Below are 15621 nucleotides of genomic sequence, written 5' to 3' on the forward strand. Positions count from 1 at the left end.
TTCACTGGGTGACCTTGGATCATTCACAATCTTTCAGCCTAACAACCCTTACAGGGTTGTTGTGAGGGAAAATTGACGGAGAACCGTGATACCTCCCTGACCTTGGAGGAAAAGCGGGATAAAAATGAACTACTAATGATAAATAAATAAATTTTGTGAAAATTGACCACCTTCACAGCCACTTTTCATACACCAGAAGATGAAACATCCTTCAGAACTGTATCATTTGTGTGAGTGGGTTTGTGAAGCTCACACCTCAATTTTGGCCTGTAATCAACCTCGTATGTCCTTGTGCAGAAGTATGTCAACGGAATGGTTGTCAGGTTATGCTTTCCATACATGTTGGCAAAAGCTGGATTTAAAATTCTAATCTTTGAGGGATTGGGCATGTTTCTACATTGTGCGTGTGGGGCGAGGGATTTGAAGGTTCTTTTGAGTGACAACACTGGGCCATGTGGCCAGAAGCTGCTCAGTGTACCTGCAGTGAAATGAACTGCCTGCACTGACCTTCAGATACTGCAATGCATACTTGTTTTGCTGCACGGAGGTTACCTCCATGTAGTAAATTCTTGAAGATAAGTCAGTCTCCTCCATCACATGCAGAAAAAAAAATATTTTAGAAAATGCATAGAGAACAAGTAGGACACTAGCAATCTCATTTAAAGTGGGAGGTACATGCAGTCCCAAATATGCAACGCATAAACACATACATCTGAATACTGATAAGAATGAGAAAGAGGGACCCTGTAGCTGAAGCTCCTTGGTGGAAGGGCAAGAGTAAACATTACATGAACAAGTTTGTTTCAGGGATGCTGAGGCATTAATCAACCTATGCTTGGCACAGATGGCCTAGAGTCACACACAAATTGCAAGGACTGTCCCATTCACAAATTACCACACCTGAGTTATTTCAGTCACCAGGACCCAACCTGAAGCAAAACTAGTCATTTGGGGAAACTGAAAAGCTGCAGCGGAGGACATGATGAATGCATGCTCGGAATATACAGGGAGGATATTAAAGTCCTGTGTCAAATTCCAAGAAGATAATAAAGCAACATCATATAACCCTTTACAAACTCCTTGGGAGCCCAAATGTTTATCCCCAATCAATTTGTTTTCTTACCATCTGATCAGCAAGACACAGTACCTTATATCATTGATACAAGGGGAACCTGTTGGGTTTAACCAGTACAAAAATGTACACTTGAACACATGAAGCTGATTTCTATTGAGCTGGATCACTGATTTATGAGGGTCACTACTGTCTACACTGACTGGCAGCAACTCAGTTGGAGGTCTTTCAACTCATATACTACCTGATCCTTTTAACTGGAAATGCCAAATATTGAACCTGGAGCCTTCTACATGCAAAGCAGATGCCTCACTTCTGAGCCACAACCTCTCCCCAAATTGCAAGCAGTATGTATCTTGGCTATGACTGTACTATGAATCAAACCTATTACCTGTCAGCCCACCCCTTGCTGCTGGAACTCTCGAGGAAATGGCAATTTCCCAGTATTCTTTGCAGAAAATGAGATTGCTTGCAGAAACCAATTTTAAAACCGACTTGGATATGTTGCTTAGCTGAACCCCCCTCCTTTCTCACAGAGTGCTCTGAAAAAACCAAACTGCTTTTCAACGACCAGTAAAAAAAATTCTTGTAAGAAAAATGGGGAAAAAACCAGTTTGCATGGAGAGAATTTTACAGTAAAGTTGTGATTCACCTAGGGAAATGTTGAGTAAAGCTAAGTGAAGTGTTCAGATGCTAGTAATTAAGCAACTTGCAGTTCATTCTCATGTGTGTTTTCTCTGGATTAAGTCCTGTTTAATGCCATAGGACTGACTTTCAACAGTGCCATTCTATACCCTAAGGCCACTGAATGGATAGCCCTGAGCTGGATATCCCAAGCATGTCAGATTTCAGAAGCTAAGCAGGATCAGCCCTGGTTAGTATTTGGATGGGAGACTACCAAGGAATATCAGGGTCACTATCCAGAGGAAGGCAATGGCAAACCACCTCTGAACATCTCCTGCTGTGGAAACCTAACAGGATTACCATAAGTTGGAGGCAACTGGATGGCCAAAAAAAGGGGGGGAGCATTGAAATCCATGGGCTCAGAACAGTGTAACTACTTAGGACGGCACCAGAAGTGGGCATAGTTAGCATGTTCCATGAAGAGGCATGTCAATACATTTCTGCATACCCAGTATGAAGTTTGCTGTACAAAGTGGATGGCCACTACCTTTCTTCCACTAGATAGTCATAATCATTTGGAGGGTTAATAGTAGTAAACATTCCTCATTTCTATAACTGCTTTGCATGAAGCACACTTAGAAATAAGTAACATCCAATGTGAGCTTCCCTTAGGGCTCTCAGCACATTCATCTGGATGCACGGAAGGGATTTGGCTCAAATCTATGCATACAGGCCTTTCTTCAGATGAACACATACCGGCTTGGGAGCAGCAGCAACAGACATGATCCCCATTTCTATATCTCAACTGAATGCACACACAAAGCCCCCCAGCTCTTAGTCTTAGTCTTCATGTGATTGTATGTTGTTTAGGTCATGGGAAGATGAGAATTGAAGAGGAAACCAGAAACAGTGATGTGATACTTTATAAGCTTTACATCTATACAAAAATAGGGATTTAATGGAGCCAGTATGACTGAACAGCCAAAAGAGGACAATTCTATTGGAAGACATGCCCACCTTGCTGTTTCTACATTTTCTGTGCTGCCTTTGTCTAAATCTGGGAAGGAACTGACAATAGACTGGGACCATTGTGCACACAGAGATGTTTTATCAGTGGATAACAAACTGAATATTGCATCCTACTCTTTTCTCAGTTCCTGAATCCATGTAGCTATTAGAGCTTATGCTCTGATTCAGAGGCACTTTTCTCTATATGTCACCTAAATGAGAAATGATGCTCAGTGCTGAGGCAGCCGTGCTGATATTATATACCCCTTTGCCAAGTACCACCTGCTTTGCTAAATAGTAACGCTTCAGACATTCAGTTGTAACAGGTACACAATACAGATTTGTGGCATATACCTAATAATATTGTAGCATATGTGGCTACACATTTTGTTTCTTTGTTCAGTGCATTTTTTTTAAAGTCCTGCTTTAAATGTTAGTTTTCACAGATACATGAAGGTGGTAGCAGTCAGCATTACATATCTGCTAAAAATGTAATGTGGGAAACGCTCCCCTGTACAGCTTTTCTGAGACATCAAGATTTGATTCTAGCCCTTGGAAATTCAGTAATCAGTGTATTTGAAAACTTACTTGTTAGGTAATTTTTTTTTTTTTGTTCTGTGGGAAGAGCAGTTGGACTTGGGCAGAATTGGATACTGTAGAAGACATGATATTGCCCTTTATCAGGCTCTCCTCTGTGAAGCATAGTTGCACCACGTTGTGACATGATGGAGGATGTTGTCCCATTCCTGCCTATGACAGCTGCTGATTTCAGTGATTGCAACACAGGGACTTGATACAGAGATGCTATTTGGGGTGACAGCCCTTCTTCATTAATAAAATGCAGTGCTGCCTTTTTGTGGCTTCAGCATTTCCAAACCTAATGGCCAACAGATTACCACTAGTGGCCAGAGGGAAAAAAATAGCTGAGAAAAGTAGAAACTGGCATGAAGATCATAATAGAATAAGGGATTTAGCTAAACAAATTGGTCACCAGCTTTTAATGTTTGAGAGCCATTTCAAACAGACATAGTATAATAGCCTAACTCAAATGATATTACATGAGTCAGTGTGGTAAGAAATGATGGTTAGATGAACGGAAGTACATATTTTCCTTCCCTCATATCTTCTCTGTAGCAGGTTGGGAAATATCCAAATGTAGTATCCTGTTGTTAGAATATGACAAATTTAAACTGGCATTGACCAGGCTACTGGTATGTAATAGAGAAGGTTACATGTGAACAATAGATTATTTTTGTTTTGAATCATATTGGTCTTCTGAGCTCAATGATATTTGACCCATATAAGAAAGGGGTGTAATTTGCGAATGACTATGCAACTCTCTTTGTTTTATACAAAGAATGCATGAAGTCGTGATGGCTCATAAACTTGGCAGAGGGGTGGATGATGTCCCGAATGTGTTATCACCTAAAAAGTGAAATGTTCAAACTGGTCATATTAAAGTGCATATATTTTCTGTGTGCAAAAGCAAACTGAGTCCTTAAGCAGTCAACTAAGTTTGCTTGCTTTAAAAAAAAAAGTGCTGGATTTGGATTATGCACCCTGGGTAATAGTACACCAAGAATGAGTTGACTTGGGAGGGCTTGTCCCCAAAGGGTGGCCCAGGAAGGTCAGAAAGCAAGGATGGGATTTGAAATGAAATGTGCTTAGAGCACTTTTACTCTGGTAGCCTAGCACATGCAATAAGGACTTTTCTCCCCTCCTGGACTTCACTTGGCTGCCTATAACTGCTTTTTTTTTTTAAATGGAACTGCTAAAGCAAAGTAAGGTACCAAAGATGAATAAAACCTAGCTGAGCTTCATATGACGCATCCATATTCTCCCATTTAGCAGTGGTTAACAGCTCAGACTCGGTGATGGATGCAACATGCCCCGCCCAACTTAGTGCATCTCTTCCAGTTAGGAATGAACTTAGATCAGGAAATCCGGCAGCACCCATGCACCTTCTCCTCCATTTCTTCCATGGGAGCTTTAAATTTTAAGAGAGGGGGGTCGCCGCTCGACACTGTGTAATAAACTGAGGTCCCATTGGCTGTGTATGAGGGAGTCCTGGAATTGATCAAGTGCTCTTTAGCCTCTCCCCCATTTTCCGTTGTGCTGCCCATGCTGCTGCCAAAGTGCGTACTGATGAAAGGGTGGTTGAGAAGCTTGGCTGCAGCCCTCTGCCGTTTTAGCTCAGAGAGGGTTTGGTGGCTCCTCTCTTTGTAGCCCCCCCAGATCTGATGAACGTCCGGGACCTCTGGGGTATCATACGGCAGTCCTTGGCCAGTATCATTGTCTATAGCAGAATGCATTTTCCAAACATCTCCATTAGGGATAGAATATTGGTAAGTGGCTGAGGACAAGCTCAGCCCATTTTGGAGCAGAGATTCTGAGTCACATTGAGTGCTTTTGGTTGCCAACTCAGGAAGGAGGGTGGGTGTATCCATTGTAGAGTTCTGAAACGACAAAGGGATATATGTCAAGCAATGGCTACCCATCCATTATGTGATGGAAATTTTCTGTCCATGTTTACTGATTCTCATGCATCACGGTATCAGCCTCACATGCTACTTCCTCTCCCCCACTATTATAATTTGACTGTGGCCTTTTTTTTTTTTTGGCTTGCAAAAATACTCTTAAATAGCCCATGGCTTACACAGAGCAGCCTTATCTATTGTGTTTACCCGAGACAAAGACAACCCTGAATATGACTCCCCAGTGTTACACACAAAGATTTTTTAAATTATTCTACTTACTTGTGATTTATGTGAAAGAAACACAACCCTCTCTTTTTGTTGACTACATTCCTGTGGTGTGTGTGTGAAATTTAGTCTTCCTTTTGAGTAAATATGGAATTTTTAACAAAATGTATCCAAATGGCATGGGAGGGGAACAGCTGTATTAGACTGATTGAACAGTAGATTGATGTTAGACTATATCTGATCACATGTTGAAATTTGGGATAATGGACCTTCTACTATAGTTTGTAAGGTACAATACAAACAGCCTCCATAGGGATTCTGTGATTCCTGAATGGAAATGGTTTAGGTATGATGGATGTTGAGGTTGTGATAACTTTGTCTCTTACCGGATCTGTGTTCTCCTGATTGGAGCAAATTTCCCTGATGTCACCATTGTACCCAGAAGTTCTTTGCTCTTCAGAAGATTCTATTTGCTGCCAGACAATGGCCTCCTTCTCATACTCTTTTCTGTAAAGGTTTGTTCGGTCAGAAAGGCTTGCCCTCCGAACAACTTTCCTGAAAAAGAGATGTCCAAAACAGAACAGAGGAGCTGTTGGGACAGCTCTTCTTGTACAGGTCCTCTCCCTTTGTGAAGGTGAACACGTCAGTATATTTTAAGGGGTTTCATAATCATTGCTATATTAATATAATCCCTCCCAATTTCAGATCTTGTTAATAAGACACTTTATAAGACCATTCAAACAAAGCTCTTCTGAAGACCAGAAGACTATCTGCCTAAGACTAGCCTTATCTCCTGTTCTTGTTATGCCCCCCAAAATCTTTCCTCTATCTAAAAAAGATGTTTTCAGACATCAGGGTGAAACCTTGATGACAGAGAACCTGAAACACTAAACAAGAAAGCAACCCAATGTCCAAATATATTGCAGTCTCAATCCAGTGAATGTAGTTTTGGAAAGTAAATCCAACACCAGAAGAGTAGGATGAGGGGGTTCTACTGTGTTCCTTTTTCCCTTTGCCTAAGATTTTGTGTGCAATCTTAAGCAGGTCTACTTAATTCAAATCAGAAGTAAGTCTGGGACTGTGATGGCCAGCAGCCTGTCAGCTGAGCCTATAGAAGTGCTGCTCCAGCATCCAATCACCTTTCAGAGGGGGGAGAAAATGTTGGAGGGAAGCAGCACAGGAGGTAGTCCAGATCTGCCTCAGGGGAGGGCAGTGACACAGTTTTGAGTCTGCCTGAGTAAAAAGAGCAGATATTTTGAAGGGTAGCTCTACCTGGTAGCATAGCAGAGTGATTTAACTCTACCTCTGGGAGAGAATAGAATACCAAATTGTTAGGGCTGTCTCCAGTAATAAGTAGAGCTTGTACCATTTGCTCTGACTCTTGGGAAAGGGCAGACTGGTGTGGGTGGAGTCCTGTTTGTGTGATAGGATCCAATCTAGTGGCTAGTAAGAAAATTTCAAATCTTATATTATAGCAAAGTGCCAATCTTTAGATACTTAAATCCGGTGACTAGAGCTGTGAACGGGCAATATAGGAAAGGAAGAAAAGAGGAAAGGAAGGGGGGGAAATGAGATGCCTTATGTGTCAAAGCGTTTTATTGTTGTAGCCAAAGGCCATAACAACCCAGCAAAACTCCCAAAATATACAGTTTGCTTCTAACCATAAAAAGTAAAACATAAAAAATACATAGCAAAATACAGTACTAGGAACAAGATTTAAAACATATATAATAAAACAATGCGACAGAATAAGAATATAACTTGGCCAAAATTCTTGCATGGGCGGCTGTAATTATCTTCTTCCTTATTTTTATTGCTAAAAAGCCACCTTAAGGGTAACATCTGGAATGGTATCAGCCAATAAAAATTTAATACATTCCTCTTCTGATCTAAACTTTGTGAGAAATTAATTCAGTTTATTTTGAATGGGCCCATAAAATAGACAGGATAGAAAACAATGAACAATATCTTCTATCTGATTGGTACCACAGGAACAAATATCCATGGCTATTTTTTGAAATCTACCCTGAAGGTACAAGATGGCATGGTTTGGAAACGGGCTTGGGTAAACGCATTTCTTAAAGGGGCATTATGTAGGTCCTTGCAGGTTCCCACTCGTCACACTCTAAAGCCATAACCTGCCTAAACTTCTGTGTCTCCGCCAAGTTTCTCCTATGTGGAGACCTGTGCTGCTGATTTATTCCTTGAAACCTATCTGTAAACAAAGACATCTTCTTTGTTGCTTATATAAAAATCTTGCCTCAGAGATCTCCATATTCTATTGGCTCACTAAAAAACTTACCTCACAGCAGTGAACCCAAAGCCACTTGCTGCCTTAAGAATACCTGGTAACTGAGGGGAAGGTTTACAGTTTAAAACAAATCTGATTCCTCCAAAGTCATAGAAAGCTGTGTGCGTCCCCTCAGTTGGCAGAAAAGGCTTGTCATAGGGCTTACTCCCATGAGATTGTAGCCTTTATCTCCCTTTCTCCTGGTGCCACAATTTTCAAGTTTTTAAAATACACCTGTTAATAATGCCAAAGAGACACCAACACAGAGAAAAGGTAAAATGGGGGTGGGGGGACAACCACCTTTAAATGTGTAAAATTCAGTAGAAAAAGTTGTAGACCTAAAATTGAACTTCAGATGGAAGGAATCTGTTCATAGGAGGCACAAAACCCAAAAGAATGTGACTGTAAGCCCGCCTTCCTCTTTAAATCAGTTTGAAATGCGTATGAAACCCATTTTTCTTTTTCAGAAATGTATGCCAACAGTGCAGGGTGGGGAGAGGCTCAGCAGCACTTTGAATGGCATGGATGAAACCAGTCCTTATGGTTTATGTTCCCACAAATATTTCCGGAAACTTGACGATCACACACAAGATATGTGCATATTTATACAAATGTTTGCATAATGTATTATGGGTAGGCAAACATGCAAAATGGCTGTAACATTTCTACAGAGTTTACATTTCTAAAATAACTCTGTCCTGTGACTCATACTAAAGCATCAATTCTGATGACCATATGTGGCCACTAGATGGCTCTCATTCAGTTCTGGTAAACTGGTGCTGCTTTGAACAGCTTGTAAAGATCCAGAATCAGTAGAGATGCATAACTCTTTAATCCTCACCTCCTTCACACACGCACCCCATGGCAAAGTCTGAATATAATACAAATTTCCTCTGCTTAGCTGCTACTGTTTCCTCCTCCAGAAAGGGATCCACATGAGTAGTACCACAATTCCCAAATAGCTGTGCAACAATGCATAGTCAAATATTTGTGATCCAATTTAGAACTCTTGATAAACACAATCTTTTTTCAAACAAAAAAAAATGCACAAATGCCTCTTCTAATTAATGACTCAATTAAGATGTGAGTGGATGGGAGTTCACCAGGGATGATTTATATTCCTCCCTTCTTTCCCTTCCTTTTTCTGTCTCTATTCTCTTTCAACAATATACTGCTAAAATTTACATTGCAAACTTCTTGGAGCAGGCCCTGATCTTTTAAAATGTGCTGCTCTGCAAGTAGCATGTACCATAAGAGTGCTGTGTTGTTATTATTAAAAAGCATTTTGATCCCACAAACTCTTAAGCAAAGTGCTTATGATGTTGCCCTGCAGAATCTCCAGTACCAGATCATCTTTCCCACCATCCCAGACCCACATAGCTTTTCACATGGGTTTATTCTTTAGAGCTTGTGCTTAGGAGACCAAGACCTCAGACGAGATGCCCTGATGTTAATGGAGGAGAGAGAAAACTTCTTTTAGGAATAATTTTAATTTACAGGTGAATATATTTGGCCATTACACCTGCTTTTATGAACTTGTTATGTTTGTTTTTAAGGGTCTAACTATGTGGTACTTTTATGCTTACCTCCACAGGGAGTTTTAGTTAGATGCCAGCAGGAAGTTACCCTCTAGAAACGAGGTTCTCGAACATGCTGGGCCCTGATCTGCATTGACACCATGCTATTCCTATTCCTATTAGGAAACTCGCTAAAACTCAAGCTACAAAGCTTGGCCTTGCCAGATAAATTTAAATCCTGCAACTATGACAACACTTTTGCTACTCACCCTCTGCTTCCAGTGCTAGATGACCTCCTGCTCAAAGAGGACTTGTGTCTCATCTGAGATTTCATGATGACATCATGCTTATGCTTTAGTTCCAAGAGCAGGACTTTAAACTCTTCTTCTTCACAGAGATCTAAGAGAATACACACGCACCCCAAAAAATTGTGATGTGCTGAATCACTAACAACTTCCCTTCTTTGCATCATTCAAGCCTTTTCCTTACATTCCATTTAATAACATGGATTAATCTGACCCATACTGGGAGATCAGCAATGCAAAAGGCCCTTGAAATAACAAAAGCACAGCTTGACATGTAAGTTCGGCTGTCCTGAAGATGCCAAGACAGGAGAAGGTAAGGGCCAACCTTTATGTAATGATGGCGATTGGAGGTTAATTTAATTGAATCTCAAAAAAAACCCAACAACCCACCATTGGAGAGGGGTGAAGTGCCCTTCCTGCCCCAAACAGCCAGGGTGAAACAATATGAAGTCAAAAACTTAACCCACCACCCTTCCTCAGTACTGCAGCCAGCTCCAATCCATATCAACCCCCTCTGTCTCTGTGATTGCTTTTAAAAAGTAAATTATACAAGAGGGGATCTGATCACAGGTTCCCTGACTTCAGGTGCAATTTACCTGATCGACTTGGGTAGTTACACTCCCCACTGGGGACCCAAAACAGCATACAACATCATTCTTCCATTTTATCCTCAAAACAACAGGAACACTTTGAACTAGCTTAGACTCTGTGCTAAGACTGGCCCATGGCTACCCAGGGAGCTTCCACAACACAGCTGGGATTTGAACCTGTGTCTTCCAAATCCTAGTCCAACACTCTAATAACCACCCCACACCTAAGAACAATTACTCCAAAACAAGAAATAGGATAAAAGGAAACAAGATATCCTGAACTCTATAATATGCTGTCTAAGAGAGCCTCATTGATTTGACCAAGTTTAGAAATGAGGAAAAGGGATCACTCACCTATTGGCATCTCATCCATAGCTGTCCGGGCACTCAAGCTTGCCCCATGAGACACCAACAGCTCAGCCATCTGCATCTAGAATGAAGGAAGGAAGCCAACAGTCTCAGCAGTTTCCACAAACCAGGGGGCAAGGGGTTGTACAAATGGCTTGCAAGAAAACACATACATGTCCCCAGAAGGCAGCAGCATGGAGGGGTTCCCAGCTATCCCAGTCCTGGAGGTCCAGCCTTGCTCCATGGTCTAGAAGAATCTCAGCTGCATGAAGGTAGCCATTGGCTGAAGCTATATGTAACTATGACAAGACAGAAAATATAGTGGCTTTTAAATAGTATCTCATGTAACACTGAATGCTTTGTCATGACCAAATAACGATTTGGGCCCTGTCACAGATGAGAGTTGGACAGAATCTTTCATCTAGCAAGAGGAAGGACTTGACAGAGATGGACTGGTCTTTGTAGCAAGGTTGGCATGGAAAAACCACATTTCTCCCAGATCCATGTTTTCACATCCTGTGAGGAAGGTATGAAATCCCTCTGATGTGCAGGCATCTAACTGTTGGCTGCTGAGTTGTGGTGGACTGCTGCAATGAGAATCCAGCACCCATATTAACCTTTCTACACATGTGAGAAGTGAAAAGGAGATGTTCTTTGTTGCTACGTCTGTGAGGGAGAACATCTATGTGAATGACAGCTAGACAGTATCCTCTTGGATTAACCTAATTCCAATTCAAAGCCCGGAATGGACCAACCAGAACCACATTGTATGATTCATGCTCCTAATAACAGTGCTCACAAATAAATCTCTGCAGCTTCCTTACGTATGCAATACTAATAACCTTTTTCATTCCAGCTACATCTCACTGCTGAGACCATCATAGATAGATTTCAAGGTGGAAACAATTCCTTAATGAAGTCAATAGGGGGCTCCCTACGATCAGAAAATAGCTATGCAACAGTCTCTCATTTCGGAAGGCATGTTCTCCAGCTTAGAAATCTGTCACCCATAACCACTGCAAACCACTGGTGTTACACAATGGAAATTCATCATGGCAGAAGACACCATGGCATGGGGAAACTGAACATCACCTTGGCCTTTTCTTTCTAATGAAGTGCAGCAATGTAAGATTGGACCCAGCCAGCTTTTTTTGACTCAATCTCCCTGAATTCCTCCCCTTACTACAGCCCCTGTCCCCCATAGTTTTTATCCATCCAGGTCCCATGATCCCAGAGTAAACTTTTTGGTGGTCAAAGAAACCCCTTCACCCTTTCCTCCCAAATAAAAACTTACTGTATCTAACCTCATCTGTGTTCAATTAGAAGCGTCATTAGGAACCATAACAGCAGCTGTAAACAAGCAAAACTGATACTAAAAACTATTGTATTTATTCCTGGTTAAAAATAAATATATACCATATACAGCTCTGTTCTTCTAAGCATTGCCTCGTATCAAGTTCACACCTTCCTAGAGCAGAAGTTCTTAATCTGGGGTCCACGGATGTTAGAATTTTTAGAGATATGATTAGCAGAGTAATGTGGAGAGAACCACAATAACAGCCAGGCACAAGGTTTAGCTTAAGAATAAAAGTAGTTTACTTTACTAATGAGGAAAGGGTATGACTGGGAATTCTAGAAAACAAAGAAAGGATTCAATATCCTATCTAGCTTCTAAACTACATGTTGACTCTCCCAAGTCTTACCATCAACTGCATGGAGATCTAAGGGCTTAAAACAAAGGGCAATAAAGTTTACCATATGCTCTCCCCTAGACCACCACCCCAATATATGGATTAGCCTATTAGGGCTCTCCCTCAATGGTCACTATGCATATTGACACCTAGCCTTGGCGGGAAGTATGTGCAAACATTCTCATTGGCTCTACCAACTCACTGGCTAAACATCAGCATGCATATACAAACACTTAATTAACTCATGATGACAGAAAGTGAAATTGCATAAAAAACCCAACAATCCTAGAGCAGGAGTTCTTAATCTGGGGTCCACAGGCCCTTAGGGAAGGTTCATGGACTTCAGGGGAGGTCTGTGAACCATGCACAAAAATTCTTTTTTTTCCTCAGATTTCCTTCCTGTTACTTTGAAAATTCTCTTTGTGAAGGACAGCCTTAATTATGTTATTACTGTAATGTTTCACTCCAAGCTAATGTAGGAGGGCATGGGATGCTACTGGACATGTTCAAGTAATGTACAGTCATCATCTCGCTATGGCATTTTTTTCTGGGTTGGGGGGTCCACAGTTTTCATTGGATTCTCAAAGTGGTCCATGACCCCCAAAAGGTTAAGCTAGTGTCCTAGAGAGCTTGAGGATGTTTTCAAACTCAAATGCAGAAGTAATTCCCTTTGAAAAAATCTTTAGCCACCCTTTTTGTTATTTATTCATTCATTCAGAAAAGTCTTCTGCCACTTCTCCAGGGAACCTGTCCAAAGTGGCTTACAGCATTAAAAAATATAAAACCCATTATTAAAAACTCAGCCAGAGCATAAAATCATAAGTAACTGAGCAGTTTAAAATTGATTTAACTGTTTTCAGGGTTAAAAACCCAGTATAAAAATGGTGTTAAATGACTAATCTCTTTATTTAAAGCCTGGGTGAACAAAAATGTTTGAGCATGGTGCTTAAAAGCGAATATTTTAGGTGCCAGAGAAACCTCAAAGGTATGGAGATTCCATAGTTGAGGTGCCAATGCAGAAAAAGCCCTGTCTCTGACTGCCACTTCTATCAACTCTGAAGGTGGGGGAATGGAGAGGAGGGCTTCTGAGGCAGATTTTAACTGGTGGGCTGGACAATATGGTAAGAAGCAGTCCTTCATGTATCCTAGCCTCAGGGGCTGTAGGGCCTTGAAGGTAAGAACCAATAACAATTGGGCAGTAAGCACATTGGTAATAGCCCTGCGACCAGCTCCTGACAGGGACTAACTGCTGCATTGTGGACCAGTTGAAATTTCCAGGCCCTTTCAAAAGCAGCCCAAAGCAGAGCACATTACAGTGATCTAACTTGGATTTAATCAGAGCATGACTCACCATGGCCAGATCATGTTTTTCAAGCAACAACTGTAGCCAGAGTATCATCCAAAGTGAATTAAGGGTTCTATAGAGAAGACCCGGGCCTCTAACTGGATCTAGCAACATCACCAAGCTAAAAACCTGCTCTTTCAGGGTGATTTCTCCATCCTCAATTAGCTTTGTCACTGACCAGCAGACCTCAGTCTTGTCTGGACTGAGCTTCAGTTTATTTTTCCCAAGGACAAACTGAAGACATCAAAGAAGTTATATATTTTCAGCTGTAAGATGAACCCCGGAAGGTTTGGTATGGGTGAATGCACATTATGCTTTTATTTTATTTCAAAATATTATTTAGAAAAATGTAGATGCCCCCTCTCCAGACAATTGCTTGAGGAGGCTCATGAAGTACAAACAATAAAATGATCCAAACAGCAATGTAAAAAAAAAAAAATCAATTAAAAGGACCATAAAACCCATCAAGGATATTAGAACAGCATAAAACCACATACATAAAAAAAATCATAAAACGGTATCCAGGCTAGAAGTAGACAAGAAAAGCAGGTTTAAAAGATGGAACCCCTGAACTAGAAATCTAGTTAAAAAGAAATGTTTTGGCTTGATGCCTAAAGGACAGAAAAGTAGGCATCAGGTAAGCCCCCAGGGGGAAGACATTCCAAAGGAGAGGTGCCACTACCAAACAAGTCCTGTCTCTGATCACTCCCCATCTTATCACTGCAGGTGGAGGCACAGAATAGAGTTTGGGGAAAGGACTTTAACTGACAGCCTGGATAGTGTGGGAGAAAGCAGTCCTTCAAGTACTTTATCCCTTTTACCATCCAAATCAACCTATGAAAGCCAAAATTACCCCTTGAAGCTATTCAGGATTTTTAGAGGAAAGGATGGGAACTGTGCATAACAAACCAATCAAAATAATAAGGGAGTAACCAGCAGAGCAGTAAAGTTGATGTCTGCATTTGTGGAGCAGGAAGCTGGTTCTGGCATCCAGGCACAGGTGGGTCATACAAGTTGCTGTGCTTATGCAACTGTCCATCTGTTTGTATTTTTAATAATTTCAGCACACACTTTGCGAGAGGGTTATCACGTACCATGGAATAGCACAATGAAGACATAATGACCCACCTGTCATCTTTACACTCCAGGCTACTCTAGCCAGAAACCTAATCTGATGGCTCCTCAAACATCCAGAACTAATGTAAACAAGCTGAGCTAAAAGAAGCAAATAGCTGCATGAAACTATCACCCAGGGAAAAGCCAAGTGCCCCAAGTGTAACAAAGCTACTTATTAATACTCCAGTAACAGTAGAACTCAAGGGCAGCCAATGAAGTTGATGAGCAACAGGTACAGATCAGACAAAAGGAAATACTTCTTTACTCAAAGAGTAATTAAACTGTGGAATTTGCTCCAAGGGAAGGTAATGATGACCATGACATTCAGAGGTGATTGGCCAATGCCTGCCTCTATGTCATGATCCTGGTATTCCGTGGAGATCTCCCATCCAAATACTAGTCAGGGCTTACCCTGTTTAGCTTCCATGATCTGACCAGATCAAACTAGCCTGGGCTATCCAAGTCAGGTCACCTTCATAAATAGCTTTAAAAGGGGGCTGGCCAGATTCATGGAGGAAAGGTCCATCAATGGGTACTGGCCATGGTGGCAGCAAAGCCACATAGAATAAATGTCAGATGTTTTAGAGCTGCAAGACAGGAAAGACAGGTTGCTTACCTGTAACTGTAGATCTTCGAGTGGTCATCTGTGCATTCACACTCATGAGATAGAGCACCTGCGCTGATCCCCAAATTGGTACCTAAAAAGCCCAGGATTTTTCACACTTGGCCCCCAGTGAGAATGCGCAGGAGCCCCAGCACGAATGCTCACCAGAGCCAGCACGAGGATCCCACCAGTTCCTTCCTGACCGCTAGAAGCCCCTAAAATAGGGAGACCGTCAGCAGTGGGGAAGGAGGACGGGTAGTGTGAATGCACAGATGACCACTCGAAGATCTACTGTTACAGGTAAGCAACCTGTCTATCTTCTTCGTGGTCTCTGTGCTTCACACTCATGGGAGATTAGCAAGCCAGACATACTTGGAGGTGGGAGCAGACGGTCAACCAGAAGAGACAG

The 15621-nt window shown here is 41.5% G+C and overlaps 1 protein-coding gene across 2 annotated transcripts in view; it reads right to left on the reverse strand.

The window, feature by feature from the left end:
* Positions 1–2601: 2601 nt before the first annotated feature.
* The window catches only part of PPP1R16B (protein phosphatase 1 regulatory subunit 16B), a 175205-nt gene continuing 162185 nt past the window's right edge, over positions 2602–15621 (reverse strand). For both annotated transcript variants that reach the window (XM_060230928.1, XM_060230929.1), the window contains exons 7-11: positions 10630–10755; positions 10463–10538; positions 9483–9612; positions 5793–5961; positions 2602–5160 (exon numbers count right to left, since the gene is read on the reverse strand). In XM_060230928.1, coding sequence (XP_060086911.1) covers positions 4639–5160; positions 5793–5961; positions 9483–9612; positions 10463–10538; positions 10630–10755 — 1023 coding nt within the window. In that variant the 3' untranslated portion in view covers positions 2602–4638. The remainder of the gene's footprint in view (positions 5161–5792; positions 5962–9482; positions 9613–10462; positions 10539–10629; positions 10756–15621) is intronic.

Source organism: Heteronotia binoei, chromosome 2 (genome assembly GCF_032191835.1).
Source record: "Heteronotia binoei isolate CCM8104 ecotype False Entrance Well chromosome 2, APGP_CSIRO_Hbin_v1, whole genome shotgun sequence".
Taxonomy (NCBI): Eukaryota; Metazoa; Chordata; class Lepidosauria; order Squamata; family Gekkonidae; genus Heteronotia; species Heteronotia binoei.